At 39.1% G+C, this 16,965-nt stretch overlaps 1 protein-coding gene across 1 annotated transcript in view; it reads right to left on the minus strand.

Moving 5' to 3' along the window:
• CD247 (CD247 molecule) overlaps positions 1-7,833 on the minus strand; it is a 132,256-nt gene extending 124,423 nt beyond the window's left edge. The window contains exon 1 of the mRNA XM_056559890.1: positions 7,696-7,833. Within this exon, the coding sequence (XP_056415865.1) occupies positions 7,696-7,750 (55 nt within the window). The 5' untranslated portion in view covers positions 7,751-7,833. The remainder of the gene's footprint in view (positions 1-7,695) is intronic.
• Between the last annotated feature and the right edge of the window lie 9,132 nt (positions 7,834-16,965).

Here is a 16,965-nt window from a genome sequence, read left to right on the forward strand (position 1 = left end):
GGCTCCAGCCGTCTCCCGGGGTCTTCTGCTCTGGTCTGAGATCGAGCAGACAAGAGCAGAAGATCACAGATAATACTGATCAGTGCTGTGTCCTATACATAGCACTGAACAGTATTAGCAATCAAATAATTGCTATAGATAGTTCCCTATGGGGACATAAAAAGTGTAAAAAAAAAAAAAAAAAAAAAGTTAAAAAATGTAAAAATAAAATGCCCTTCCCCAGTAAAATTTTAAATTGTCAGTTTTTCCCATTTCACCCCCCAAAAAGCGTAATTCTTTTAAATAAACATATTAGGTATCGCCTAATGTCCGTAAATGTCCGAACTATCAAAATATAATTTTAATGATCCCGTACGGTAAATGGCATTAAGGTAAAAAAAATAAAATAAAAAAAGGGCCAAAAATGTAGCTTTTTTGTAGCATTTTATTCCCAAAAAATTAATAAAAAATTATGTAAAAGTTTTATATATAAAAATGTGCTATTGATAAAAAGAACAGATGACGGCGCAAAAAGGAAAAAGAAAAAGTTATAGGTGGTCAAAATAGGGCGATTTTAGATTACTGATTTTGTACAAAAAGGTTTAGATTTTTTTTTTTTTTTTAAAGGGGTTGTGCGCTGCCCTGCAGTTCGGAGCTCCGCTCACAGCGTCCGGAAGTTCATCACTCTGAACGCTGTGTGCGGGCTTCCGTGTTCGCGGCCGGCGGGAGTGACCCACAGGATAAAGAACACATTTCATTTTTAGCGTAAAGTGTACAGTGTGAAAACGAACCCCTCCAAAATGTGCAAAATTGGGGTTTTCATTTAAATTTCCTCCCCCAAATTTTTTTGGGGGGGTTTGCCGTACATTTTATGGTAAAATGAGAGGTTTCATTGCAAAGTACAATTGGTCACGCAAAAAACAAGCCCTTATATGGGTCTGTAGATGGAAATATAAAAGAGTTATGGATTTTAGAAGGCGAAGAGGAAAAAACGGAAACGCAAAAATAAAATTGGCCTGGTCCTTCAGGTTAAAATGGGCTTGGTCCTTAAAGGGTTAAAGAGGCCTATGAAAAATGAAAGAAGCAATGTGATTGGTTGCTATGGGCAACTGCACCACTCTGAACAGGTTTTGATAAATCTCCCCCATTGTCACCGAACATCAGAAGCCTAAAGAAATCGGCTCAGTTATATTTGTCCCTAGGATCCATAGCAATTCGACCTTTATCACAACCTTTACAAGGGGTATTACCCACAATGCCAGCCTGCGCTTGTATGTTGCCCTAATGGAGTATCGATATTATGCTCAAATAATACAAAAAATACGGTATAAAAACAGCCATACCATACAGTGCCTGAAAACTACTGTCCAGGAATAGAAAACAGAGCTAATTTCTTCCAGAAACAGCACCACGTCTGCCCCCAGGTTATATGTGGTATTAAAACGGCTCCATTCACTTCAGTGGAACTGAGCTGCAATAGCACATACAACCTGACGACAGATGTGGCGCTGTTTTTGGAAGAAATCAACTCTAACTCTAATCAACTTTTCTAATACTGGATAACCCCTTTAAATAACTTCACTACAGCCACACAGTGCCCAAAAAACTTTACTACTACCACACAGCGCCTAAATCACTTTACTACCACCACACAGTGCCCAAATCCCTTTACTACCACCACACAGTGCCCAAAAAACTTTACTACCACCACACAGTGCCCAAATCACTTTACTACCACCACACAGTGCCCAAATCACTTTACTACCACCACACAGTGCCTAAATCCCTTTACTACCACCACACAGTGCCCAAATCACTTCACTTCCAACACACAGTGCCCAAATCACTTTACTACCACCACACAGTGCCCAAATCACTTTACTACCACCACACAGTGCCTAAATCACTTTACTACCACCACACAGTGCCCAAATCACTTTACTACCACCACACAGTGCCTAAATCACTTTACTACCACCACACAGTGCCCAAATCCCTTTACTACCACCACACAGTGCCCAAATCACTTTATTACCACCACACAGTGCCCAAATCACTTCACTTCCAACACACAGTGCCCAAATCACTTCACTTCCAACACACAGTGCCCAAATCACTTCACTTCCAACACACAGTGCCTAAGTCACTTTACTACCACCACACAGTGCCCAAATCACTTTACTACCACCACACAGTGCCCAAATCACTTTACTACCACCACACAGTGCCCAAATCACATTACTACCACCACACAGTGCCTAAGTCACTTTACTACCACCACACAGTGCCCAAATCACTTTACCACCACCACACAGTGCCCATATCACTTTACTACCACCACACAGTGCCTAAATCACTTTACTACCACCACGCAGTGCCCAAATCCCTTTACTACCACCACACAGTGCCCAAATCCCTTTACTACCACCACACAGTGCCCAAATCACATTACTACCACCACACAGTGCCTAAGTCACTTTACTACCACTACACAGTGCCCAAATCACATTACTACCACCACACAGTGCCCAAATCACATTACTACCACCACACAGTGCCTAAGTCACTTTACTACCACCACACAGTGCCCAAATCACTTTACTACCACCACACAGTGCCCAAATTACTTTACTACCACCACACAGTGCCCAAATCCCTTTACTACCACCACACAGTGCCCAAATCACTTTACTACCACCACACAGTGCCCAAATTACTTTACTACCACCACGCAGTGCCCATATCACTTTACTACCACACAGTGCCCAAAGAACTTTACTACCACCACACAGTGCCCAAATCACAGTGCCCAAATGCTGTGGGGTATCCTATTTATCACAGTATTCTAATAAACATCATCAGCCTAAAAACAGCTAGACCCCAAATGAGCGGTGGCATGACAATATTGGTTGGTTACTTATACTAATTTTTTTTCTTTATTTTTAGAATTATTTTTACCATCAGCAGTTTGTTCTTTAGCAGCTATTCTGTCCAGCCCGTCCTTCACCCCCACACATCAGTGAGCCTTGGTTCCCTATGACCCTGTCAAAGGTCACCATTTTTTCACGTTTTAAGGCTCAGGGGCATTTCCCCATATTCCAATATTTTTTTCCAATATAGCAGCATGCTCTGTTTATGAATTTGGCTTTTTCCCCCCATAGACTTCTATGGGAGCAAAAACACCGCCATGAATGTATTTATGTATGGCGTGTTTTTTTGTCTTTTTTTTGTTTGTTTTTTTGCATCTTTCCCTCCAATTTTTTTTAAAGAAATCCTTGAGTCACATAATGAAATAACCACATGACTTATAATGGGGGAAAAAAACCACAGAATAAAATACCAAATGAAAAAAAAAACACTATTTAAAAAAAACAAACAAACAAAACTTAGGAGCAAAAATTGAGTGGACAAAAAACGCCAAACAAATGGATAACGCTGTAATCGTACTGAAGAATACAATGATCCTGTCCTTTTTAACACATGGTGAACAATTGCACAATTGCGTTTATTTAATACATTTTTTTTCCAATTTCACCCAATTTTTGTTTGGCAATATATTATATGGTAAAATGGCGCCATAAAAAAAAAAAAAAAAAAACTGTTACAATAATTGAAAACAATATAGGTGGTAAAACAACATAAGCAGGCAAAAAAAATTATCGATACACAGAGAAGGGGTTAATAGCTAATCCTTGTACCTACACTACAGAACTTATTTGTGTAAACTCGTTCCCAATAGTGAATTACAATATCGATGAGCGTATCAATATACGGTGATTACGTATCGATAAGTTATTGATATGCGAAATATAGGTACAGTACAGTCCTATATGGAAATCACATTTATCCTACAATACTCATAGGGGAGATAACTGCCCCTCCCACTTAACACCCTAAAGAACCCATAAAAACTTCATAGTAAACTAAAATATCGATAGATACAGGTCTGTGTAGAAAGACAGAGAATGGAAGAACTACATTTTCACATACAGTACAAGACATTTCAGTGCCATATAGGTAAACTATAAAAACGTCATCTATACTACATAGACAATGGTTTAATGTAGGAAACCTACAATTCCTTAATGCAAAACTACAAGGCCCATAAGTCACATACCGTACCTATGCATGCACTACAGGGCCTATAAGTATCACACAGTACCTATGCATACAGTACAAGTCCTATAAGTAACATTCGTACATATACATATACAACAGGGCCTATACGTATCACACAGTCCCTATACATACAGTACAAGTCCTATAAGTAACAAACGTACATATACATATACTACGGGCCTATGCGTACTATACATTACCTATACATACACGACAAGGCCTACAAGTAACATACAATACCTATGCATACACTACAAGGCCTATACATAACATACAGTACGATACATACACTACAAGGCCTATACATAACATACAGTACCTATACATACACTACAGGGCCTACAAGTAACATACAGTACCTATACATACTCTACATGGTCTATAAGTAACATACAGTACCTATACATAGACTACACGGCCTATAAGTAACATACAGTACCTATACATACACTATAGGGCTCATAAGTAACATATAGTACCTATACATAGACTACAGAGCCTACACGTATCATACAGTACCTATACATACACTACAGAGCCTATACATATCATACAGTACCCTATACATACACTACAGGGCCTATACGTAACATACAGTACCTATACATATACTACAGAGCCCATACGTATCATACAGTATCTATACATACACTACAGAGCCTATACGTATCATACAGTACCTATACATACGCTACAGAGCCTATACGTATCATACAGTACCCTATACATACACTACAGGGCCTATAAGTAACATACAGTACCTATACATACACTACACGGCCCATAAGTAACATACAGTACCTATATACACACTACAGTGCCTATACGTATCATACAGTACCTATACATACACTACAGAGCCCATAAGTAACATACAGTACCTATACATACACTACACGGCCCATAAGTAACATACAGTACCTATATACACACTACAGTGCCTATACGTATCATACAGTACCTATACATACACTACACGGCCTATACGTATCATACAGTACCTACACATACACTACAGAGCCCATAAGTAGCATACAGTACCTATACATACACTACAGAGCCTATACGTATCATACAGTACCTATACATACACTACACGGCCTATACATACAGTACCTATACATACACTACAGAGCCCATACGTATCATACAGTACCTATACATACACTACAGAGCCTATATCATACAGTACCTATACATACACTACAGGGCCTGTACGTATCATACAGTACTTATACATACACTACAGAGCCTATATGTATCATACAGTACCTATACATACACTACAGAGCCCATACGTATCATACAGTACCTATACATACACTACAGAGCCTGTACGTATCATAAAGTATCTATACATACACTACAGAGCCCATACGTATCATACAGTACCTATACATACACTACACGGTCTATATGTATCATACAGTACCTATACATACACTACAGAGCCCATACGTATCATACAATACCTATACATACACTACAGGGCCTATACGTATCATACAGTACTACCTATACATACACTACAGAGCCTATACGTATCATACAGTACCAATACATACACTACAGAGCCCATACGTATCATACAGTACTTATACATACACTACAGAGCCCATACGTATCATACAGTACCTATACATACACTACAGAGCCCATACGTATCATACAGTACCTATACATTCACTACAGGGCCTATACGTATCATACAGTACCTATACATCCACTACAGAGCCCATACGTATCATACAGTACCTATACATACACTACAAAGCCCATACGTATCATACAGTACCTATACATACACTACAGGGCCTACAAGTAACATACAGTACCTATACATACACTACATGGTCTATAAGTAACATACAGTACCTATACATAGACTACACGGCCTATAAGTAACATACAGTACCTATACATACACTATAGGGCTCATAAGTAACATATAGTACGTATACATAGACTACAGAGCCTATACGTATCATACAGTACCTAAACATACACTACAGGGCCTATACGTATCATACAGTACCTATACATACACTACAGAGCCTATACGTATCATACAGTACCTATACATACACTACAGAGCCTATACGTATCATACAGTACCCTATACATACACTACAGGGCCTATACGTAACATACAGTACCTATACATACACTACAGAGCCCATACGTATCATACAGTACCTATACATACACTACAGAGCCTATACGTATCATACAGTACCTATACATACACTACAGAGCCCATACGTATCATACAGTACCTATACATACACTACAGAGCCTATACGTATCATACAGTACCTATACATACACTACAGAGCCCATACATATCATACAGTACCTATACATCCACTACAGAGCCTATACGTATCATACAGTATCTATACATACACTACAGAGCCTGTACGTATCATACAGTACCTATACATACACTACAGAGCCTGTACGTATCATACAGTACCTATACATACACTACAGAGCCCATACGTATCATACAGTACCTATACATACACTACAGAGCCTATACGTATCATACAGTACCTATACATACACTACAGAGCCCATACATATCATACAGTACCTATACATCCACTACAGAGCCTATACGTATCATACAGTATCTATACATACACTACAGAGCCTGTACGTATCATACAGTACCTATACATACACTACAGAGCCTGTACGTATCATACAGTACCTATACATACACTACAGAGCCCATACGTATCATACAGTACCTATACATACACTACACAGCCTGTATTCTCCATAGGGGCCTCCTTCAAATGGTTACAATGGTGCAACATTACAATGATTATGTGCTAAACAAAACAAAAACAAAAAACTACAAAAAAAGCTAAATAAATTAATTTGTGGCTTTGCAAAACTACAACTGCCATCGTGCCCTGACAGCCAGAGGCTGTCAGGGCACGATGGGAGTTGTAGTTTTGCAACCGCAGCCGAGTCACCAGTTTGAGGGACACTTTTCTAGTATAACAAGTAAATAAACTAAAATAATCATGGCGGCCCCAGATAAAGGAAGCCCCCGTGTTCACCCCATTTACCTCATCGGGCTAGCAAATACATTGAAATATTTTATATGAGTAAAATAATAATAATAATAATTTAAAATAGTATAATATAATAAATAAAATAGAATAAAAAAAAATATTAATATAATATTAAAAACGAATTATATAATAAAATAAAATTCAATTAAGAAACTAGAATTAGATTTTTTTGTTATTTTTTTTTTTTTTTATAAAAGTTCTTTTTTGAAAATGTAACAAAATATCTCTGGCCATAAGGTTGCTTCTTGCTTCTGGCAGACGTATTGTTTTACTGCACATCCTCCGACTAGGCGTGCCAGTTTAGGCCGGAACGAGGCCCCAAAACTCACAAACTTACGGTAAATTTAAAAAAAACTTCCAAGACTGATCGAATTTTTTATACTTTATAAATGATATTGTAAAACTGTATAAGAAAGTAAAATCAAAAATTTACAATTTTTTTTTTTCCAAAAAGTTGTAAGATAAAGTAGAAATTTTGCAATTTAGTTTTTTTTTTTGTGAACGTTACCTGCTGTGGAGAGGTGAGCGATGAGGACGGCGCACAGGGTGACCCAGTGGGACATTATGGTGGCTGGGTATGGGACGGCGCCGTTCTTTGTTGTACCCGTCGTCGTCACCTGCTCTCAGCAGAGCTCTCAGGCTTTGCACCCACTCGGCTCTGCTTCTCAACTGCACAGGAAGTGGAAGATCTAAGACACCGTATATACAACCATGTGCTGCTATATACTACACACAACCCATACACCACACTCCGGGCGCACTCATCGCCTCTGACTCCAGGAAGGTTTTTTTTTTGGTTTATGTTTTGTTTCTGATTTTTTTTTTTTGTCTAGTTTAACCCCTTAACAACGCAGCGTTTTTCAGTTTTTGCATTTTCGTTCTTTCCTCCTCACCTTTTAAAAATCATAACTCTTTCAATTTTGCACCTAAAAATCCATATGATGGCGTATTTTTTTGCGTCACCAATGTTACTTTGTAATGACATCAGTCATTTTACCCTAAAATTCATTGCTAAACGAAAAAATAATAATAATAATAATAATTATGCAACAAAATTGAAGAAAAAACGCCATTTTGTAAAATTTGCCGGACTTCCGTTTCTACGCAGTGGATATTTCGGTAAAAATGACACCTTATCATTATTCTGTAGGTCCACACGGTTAAAATGATACCCTACTTATATAGGTTTGATTTTGTCGTACTTCTGGAAAAAATCATAACTACATGCACGACAATTAATACGTTTAAAATTGTCCTCTTCTGACCCCTATAACTTTTTTATTTTTCCGTGTATGGGGCGGTATGAGGACTCATTTTTTGTGCCATGATCTGAAGTTTTTTATCGGTGCCATTTTTGTTTTGATCGGACTCTTTGATCTCTTTTGATTCATATTTTTATAACATAAAAAGTGACCAAAAATACGCTAATTTGGACTTTGAATTTTTTTTTTACGTGTACGCCATTGACCCTGCGGTTTAATTAACAATATATTTTTAGAGTTTGTACATTTACGTACACGGCGATACCACATATGTTTATCTCCTTAACGACGAAGAATGTATATTTACGTCCTCCGCCGGCTCCCGCGATATGCCGCGGGGTCATGCGGTGACCCCGCATCATATCTGGTCGGTCCCGGCGGCCATCAACGGCTGGGACCCGCGGCTAATACAGGACATCACCGATCGCGGTGATGCCCTGTATTAACTCTTCAGATACGGCGATCAAAGCTGACCGCCACGTCTGAAGGGAAAGTGACACTAACCCGGCTGTTCAGTCGGGCTGTTCGGGAAATCGCGGCGTCCCGAACAGCTTATAGGACACCAGGAGGGACCCTACCTGCCTCCTAGGTGTCTGATCGGCGAATGACTGCTCCGTGCCTGAGATTCATGCAGGGCAGTCAAGCGCCGATAACACTGATCACAGGCATGTTAATACACGCCAGTGATCTGTGTAAAAGATCAGTGTGTGCAGTGTTATAGGTCCCTATGGGATAACAATGATCAGTATAAGAGATCAGTGTGTGCAGTGTTATAGGTCCCTATGGGATAACAATGATCAGTATAAGAGATCAGTGTGTGCAGTGTTATAGGTCCCTATGGGATGACAATGATCAGTGTGTGCAGTATTATAGGTCCCTATGGGATAACAATGATCAGTATAAGAGATCAGTGTGTGCAGTGTTATAGGTCCCTATGGGATAACAATGATCAGTATAAGAGATCAGTGTGTGCAGTGTTATAGGTCCCTATGGGATAACAATGATCAGAATAAGAGATCAGTGTGTGCAGTGTTATAGGTCCCTATGGAATGACAATGATCAGTGTGTGCAGTGTTATAGGTCCCTATCGGACCTATAACACTGCAAAAAAAAAAGTACAAAAAAAAGTGAATAAAGATCATTTAACCCCTTCCCTAATAAAAGTTTGAATCACCCCCCTTTTCCCATTAAAAAAATAAAAGTGTAAATAAAAATAAACATGTGGTATCGCCGCGTGCGTAAATGTCCCAACTATAAAAATATATCGTTAAATAAACCGCACAGTCAATGGCGTACACGAAAAAAAATTCCAAAGTCCAAAAAAGCGTATTTTTGGTCACTTTTTATACCATTAAAAAATGAATAAAAAGTGATCAAAAAGTCAGATCAAAACAAAAATGGTACCGATAAAAACTTCAGATCACGGCGCAAAAAATGACCCTCATTCCGCCCTGTACGTGGAAAAATAAAAAAGTTATAGGGGTCAGAAGATGACATTTTTAAACGTATACAATTTCCTGCATGTAGTTATGATTTTTTCCAGAAGTGCGACAAAATCAAACCTATATAAGTAGGGGATCATTTTAACCGTATGGACCTACAGAATAATGATAAAGTGTAATTTTTACCGAAATATGTACTGCGTAGAAACGGAAGCCCCCAAAAGTTACAAAATGGCGTTTTTTCTTCGATTTTGTCGCACAATGATTTTTTTTCCGTTTCGCCGTGGATTTTTTGGGTAAAATGACTAATGTCACTGCAAAGTAGAATTGGTGACGCAAAAAATAAGCCATAATATGGATTTTTAGGTGGAAAATTGAAAGGGTTACGATTTTTAACAGGTAAGGAGGAAAAAAACGAAAATGCAAAAACTGAAAAACTCTGCGTCCTTAAAGGGGTACTCCGGTGAAAAACTTTTTTTTTTTTTTTTTTTTAAATGAAGTGGTGCCAGAAAGTTAAACAGATTGGTAAATTACTTCTATTAAAAAATCTTAATTCTTCCTGTACTTATTAGCTGCTGAATACTACAGTGGAAATTCTTTTCTTTTTGAAACACAGAGCTCTCTGCTGACATCATGAGCACAGTGCTCTCTGCTGACATCTCTGTCCATTTTAGGAACTGTCCAGAGTAAAAGGAAATCCCCATAGCAAACATATGCTGTTCTGGACAGTTCCTAAAATGGACAGAGATGTCAGCAGAGAGCACTGTGCTCATGATGTCAGCAGACAGCTCTGTGATTCAAAAAGAAAAGAATTTCCGCTGTAGTATTCAGCAGCTAATAAGTACTGGAAGGATTAAGATTTTTTACAGTAATTTACAAATCTGTTTAACTTTCTTGCACCAGTTGATTTAAAAAAAAAAAAAAAAGTTTTTCACCGGAGTACCCCTTTAAGGGGTTATATTTATTTTTATTTACAAATATTTTTTTTTTTTTAATGGTAAAAGGGGGGCGATTCTGACTTTTATTAGGGAAGGGGTTAAATCACATTTATTAACACTTTATTTTCACTTTTTTTTTTTGCAATGTTAAAGCTCCCATAGGGGACTATAACATTGCACACACAGATTTCCTACACTGATCACTGCCATGCATTAACATGGCATTGATTAGTGTTATCGCAGCTCGACTGCTCCTGCCTGGATCTCAGTCACGGAGCAGTCATTCGGCGATCGGACATGCAGGAGGCAGGTAGGGATCAACTGGTGACAAAAAGTTAAACAAATTTGTCAATTAGAAAAAATACCAAAGAATGTGCAGCTCACAGCTATATTGTCCGAATTCCAAAAATGATAAATCCAGACCTCAAGGACGTATCAGTCCTTTTAGTTCTGGTTACGTCCTTGAGGTCTGGATTTATCATTTTTGGAATTTGAAATTTGTAAATTATTTCTATTTAAAAATCTTAATCCTTCCAGTACTTATCAGCTGCTGTATGCTCCAGAGGAAGTTGTGTAGTTCTTTCCAGTCTGACCACAGTGCTCTCTGCTGACACCTCTGTCCATGTCAGGAACTGTCCAGAGTAGGAGAGGTTTGCTATGGGGATTTGCTCCTGCTCTGGAAAGTTCTTGACATGAACAGAGGTGTCAGCAGAGAGCACTGTGGTCGGACAGAAAGAACTACACAACTTCCTGTGGAGCATACAGCAGCTGATAAGTACTGGAAAGATTAAGATTTTTTAATAGAAGTAATTTACAAATCTGTTTAACTTTCTGGCACCAGTTGATTTGGAAAAGATATTTTTTCCCACTGGAGTACCCCTTTAAGGAAATCCTGACCGAGTCATCACCTTGATCTGTTTGTCATATTCCCTATTTCTGAACAATAAAGAACGTGTTGTGGGTACTAAAGAGGTTATCTAGGAATAGAAAAACACAGCTAATTTAATCCAAAAACAGCTCCACCCCTGTCCTCAGGTCATGTATGGTATTACAACTTGACTGCACTCACTTCAATGAAACTGAGCTGCAATACCACACACAACCTGACGACAGGGGTGGCGCTGTTTTTGGAAGAAATCAGCTCTTGTTTTCCCTCCCCAATTTTTTATGACATTTTTTGCCTCTCGCGGACTTTTAAAACATCAAAAAGGCCATAGCCTCAACAGGCTGTGATTTTATTAAACTGGCGCCGATCAAAAAACAAAAAACGTTCAAAAAGAGTGAAAAAAACCCAAAAGGAAAAAACCTCCAGTGAGTTTGGCAATTCATAATTCCCTACTGACTGTCAGCTAATATCTGGATGCTGCAAACATTTTTCTGTGTTTTTGAGGGATTTTTGTTGGGAAAAAAAAGTGGCAAGTAGCTTTAATGTTATGGCTGATTGGTGCACAACAGGTAACGGCAGCACGCTCACTATAAGGGAGTGTTCACACAGCATAAAGTACAGGCGCACATGCATGTGCCAAATAAAATACAGACGAAACTGCATGCGTCAAATAAAATAAGATTGGGGATTTTACGCTGTGTGAACATATCCGTAAGATGAAAAGGGACACAGCGGGAAAAATACTGGTATAAGTAAGGGCACCATCCTGAGTAGCGCTTACGCAGCGTATTTCAAAAACGTTAAAGGGATACTCCGGTGGGAAACTTTTTTTTTTTTTATATTAAAGGGGTATTCCAGGCAAAAACTTTTTTATTTATATCAACTGGCTCCGGAAACTTAAACAGATTTGTAAATTACTTCTATTAAAAAATCTTAATCCTTCCAATAGTTATTAGCTTCTGAAGTTGAGTTGTTGTTTTCTGTCTAACTGCTCTCTGATGACTCACGTCCCGGGAGCTGTGCAGTTCCTATGGGGATATTCTCCCATCATGCACAGCTCCCGGGACGTGACATCATCATTGAGCAGTTAGACAGAAAACTTCAGAAGCTAATAACTATTGGAAGGATTAAGATTTTTTAATAGAAGTAATTTACAAATCTGTTCAACTTTCCGGAGCCAGTTGATATATATATATATATATATATATATATATATAAAAAGTTTTTGCCTGGAATACCCCTTTAACTTATGCTAGAAAGTTAAACAACTTTGTAAATTACTTCTATAAAAAAAAAAAATCTTAATCCTTCCAGTACTTATTAGCTGCTGTATACTACAGAGGAAATTCTTTTCTTTTTGGATTTCTTTTCTGTCACGAGCACAGTGCTCTCTGCTGACACCTCTGTCCATGTCAGGAGCTGTCAGGAAATCCCCATAAAAAACATATGCTGCACTGGACAGTTCCCAAAATGGACAGAGATGTCAGCAGAGAGCACTGTGGTTGTAACAGAAAAGAAATCAAAAAATAAAAAAATTATTAGTACCCCTTTAAAGTAAATCTGTTAGCGGTTTTGTGGTAGTAAAACTGCTTGCAGTCCTAAATAGACAAAGAAGGTTAGTTGTTTGCTTTGCATGACTGAGAAAACAGAATTTTAGCCCCTTGTGAGATTTAACCATAACCCTGGACTTTCCAACTTTAGACCCATAGGAGGCTTGTTTTTTGCTCCACTAATTGTATTTTTTAATGACATCACTCATTTTACCACAAAATCTATAGTAAGACCCAACAAAAATTATTTGCGAGGCAAAAAAATAAAACTAAAAACAAAACAAGTGCCATTATGCAACTTTTGGAGGCTTCTGTTTCTACGCAGTGCCCTGACCAGTGGATATGCTATGGTATCTTTATTCTGTTGGTCCATAGGATTAAAACGATACCCAATTTATATAGGTTTTGTTTTATTTTATCATTTTAAAAAATTATAACTTTTTGTACGAAAATTTGCATGCTTAACCCCTTAAGGACTCAGGGTTTTTCCGTTTTTTGCACTTTAGTTTTTTCCTCCTTACCTTTTAAAAATCATAACCCTTTCAATTTTCCACCTAAAAATCCATATTATGGCTTATTTTTTGCGTCGCCAATTCTACTTTCCAGTGACATTAGTCATTTTACCCAAAAATTCACGGCGAAACGGATAAAAAAATCATTGTGCGACAAAATCGAAGAAAAAATGCCATTTTGTAACTTTTGGGGGCTTCTGTTTCTACGTAGTGCATATTTCGGTATAAATGACACCTTATCATTATTCTGTAGGTCCATACGGTTAAAACGATCCCCTACTTATATAGGTTTGATTTTGTCGCACTTCTGGAAAAAATCATAACTACATGCAGGAAAATTTATACGTTTAAAAATGTCATCTTCTGACCCCTATAACTTTTTTATTTTTCCACATCCAGGGCGGTATGAGGGTCATTTTTTGCGCCGTGATCTGAAGTTTTTATCGGTATGATTTTTGTTTTGATCGGACTTTTTGATCACTTCTTATTCATTTTTTAATGGTATAAAAAGTGACCAAAATACGCTTTTTTTGGACTTTGGAATTTTTTTGCGCGTACGCCAGGACCGTGCGGTTTAATTAATGATATATTTTTATAGTTCGGACATTTACGCACGTGGCGATACCACATATGTTTATTTTTTATTTATTTACACTTTTATTTTTTTGGGGGAAAAGGGGGGTGATTCAAACTTTTATTAGGGAAGGGGTTAAATGACCTTTATTAACACTTTTTTTCACTTTTTTTTGCAGTGTTATAGGTCCCATAGGGACCTATAACACTGCACACAATGATCTCTCATACTGATCATTATTATCTCATAGGGACCTATAACACTGCACACACTGATCTCTCATACTGATCATTATTATCCCATAGGGACCTATAACACTGCACACACTGATCTCTTATACTGATCATTGTTATCCCATAGGGACCTATAACACTGCACACACTGATCTCTCATACTGATCATTATTATCCCATAGGGACCTATAACACTGCACACACTGATCTCTTATACTGATCATTGTTATCCCATAGGGACCTATAACACTGCACACACTGATCTCTTATACTGATCATTGTTATCCCATAGGGACCTATAACACTGCACACACTGATCTCTTACACAGATCACTGGCGTGTATTAACACGCCTGTGATCAGTGTTATCGGTGCTTGACTGCTCCTGTCTGGATCTCAGGCACGGAGCAGTCATTCCTCAATCGGACACCGAGGAGGCAGGAAAGGGCCCTCCCGGTGTCCTGTAAGCTGTTCGGGACGCCGCGATTTCACCGCGGCGGTCCCGAACAGCCCGACTGACTAGCCGGGATACTTTCACTTTCGCTTTAGAAGCGGCGGTCAACTTTGACCGCCGCTTCTAAAGGGTTAATACCGCACATTGCCGCGATCGCCGATGTGTGGTATTAGCCGCGGGTCCCGGCCGTTGATGAGCGCCGGGACCGACGCGATGTGATGCGGGGTCGCAGCGCGACCCCGCATCATATCGCGGGAGCCGGTGCAGGATGTAGATATACGTCCTGCGTCGTTAAGGGGTTAAAGGGGTACTCTGGTGAAAACCTTTTTTCTTTTAAATCAACTGGTGGCAGAAAGTTAAACATATTTGTAAATTACTTCTATTAAAAAATCTTAATCCTTCCTGTACTTAATAGCTGCTGAATACTACAGAGGAAATTCTTTTCTTTTTGGAATGCTCTCTGATGACATCACGAGCACAGTGCTCTCTGCTGACGTTATTATAATAATAATAACGCTTTATTTATTGTTGTCCTTAGTGGGATTTGAACCCAAGACCCCAGCCAATGCTTTATTTATTGTTGTCCTTAGTGGGATTTGAACCCAAGACCCCAGACCTGCAAGGCAGCAGTGCTAACCACTGAGCCACCATGCTGCCCTTAGCATACATCTGCTATGCATCTGCTATGCATGGTTGCTAAAATGGACAGAGATGTCAGCAGAGAGAACTGTGGTCGTGAGGTCATCAGAGAGAATTCCAAAAAGAAAGGAATTTCCTCTGTAGCATTCAGCAGCTAATAAGTACTGGAAGGATTAAGGATTAAGATTTTTTAATAGAAGTAATTTACAAATATGTTCAATTTTCTGCCACCAGTTGATTTAAGAGAAAAAAGGTTTTCACCGGAGTACCCCTTTAAAATTGTCCTCTTCTGACCCCTATAAACACTTTTGTTTTTTCGTATACAAAGCTGTATGAAGGTCATTTTTTGGCTGTGATCTGTAGTTTTTATTGGTATCATTTTTGTTCTGATGGAACTTTTTGATAAACATCTGTGGTGGAAATTCCGCCGTGTGCACGTGCAGCACAATCCTATGAAAATCAATGGGACTGTGCAGCAGCGGAATGTCTGTGCAGAATAATCCACCCGGAAATCCACCCGGACATTCTGCTGTGTAAACATGGACTTAGAGAGGGGAGAACATAGAGCGGTGTTTGCCAACCAAGGGGCCTCCAGCTGTTGCAAAACTACAACTCCGAGCATGTCCGGACAGCCTTTGGCTGTCCGGGCATGCTGGGAGTTGTAGCTTTTCAACAGCTGAAGGCACCCTTGTTGGTAAACCTTGCTGTAGGGGCTAAGGGGTGTGAGGGCATGGAGGGAAAATATGGAGACTAAGGAGGAAAGACATAAAGGCTAATGGGGTGAGGGTATGGAGGCTCAGGAAAAGAAGGATATGGAGGTTAAGAGGGGTGAGGGCATGGAACAGTGGTTCCCAACTAGTTTGCCTCCAGCTGTTGCAAAACTACAACTCTCAGCATGCTTAGTAAGACAAAGGCATGCTGGGCAGGGGCGGACATATCGCCTGTGCAGCCGGTTCAGCCGGGGCCCAGCATGTGAGGGGCCCCGCCGTCCTGCTACCTAACGTGGGGAATCTAGGCTACCTAATGTGGGGAAACTATGCTACCTAATGTGGGGAAACTATGCTACCTAATGTGGGGAATCTATGCTACCTAATGTGGGGAAACTATGCTACCTAATGTGGGGAAACAGCTTCCTAATGTGGGGAATTTATGCTACCTAATGTGGGGAATTTATGCTACCTAATGTGGGGAATTTATGCTACCTAACGTGGAGAAACTATGCTACCTAATGTGGGGAAACTGCTACCAAACGTGGGGAATCTATGCTACCTAACATGGGGAATCTATGC

The sequence above is a fragment of the Hyla sarda genome, chromosome 2, assembly GCF_029499605.1.
Source record: "Hyla sarda isolate aHylSar1 chromosome 2, aHylSar1.hap1, whole genome shotgun sequence".
Taxonomy (NCBI): Eukaryota; Metazoa; Chordata; class Amphibia; order Anura; family Hylidae; genus Hyla; species Hyla sarda.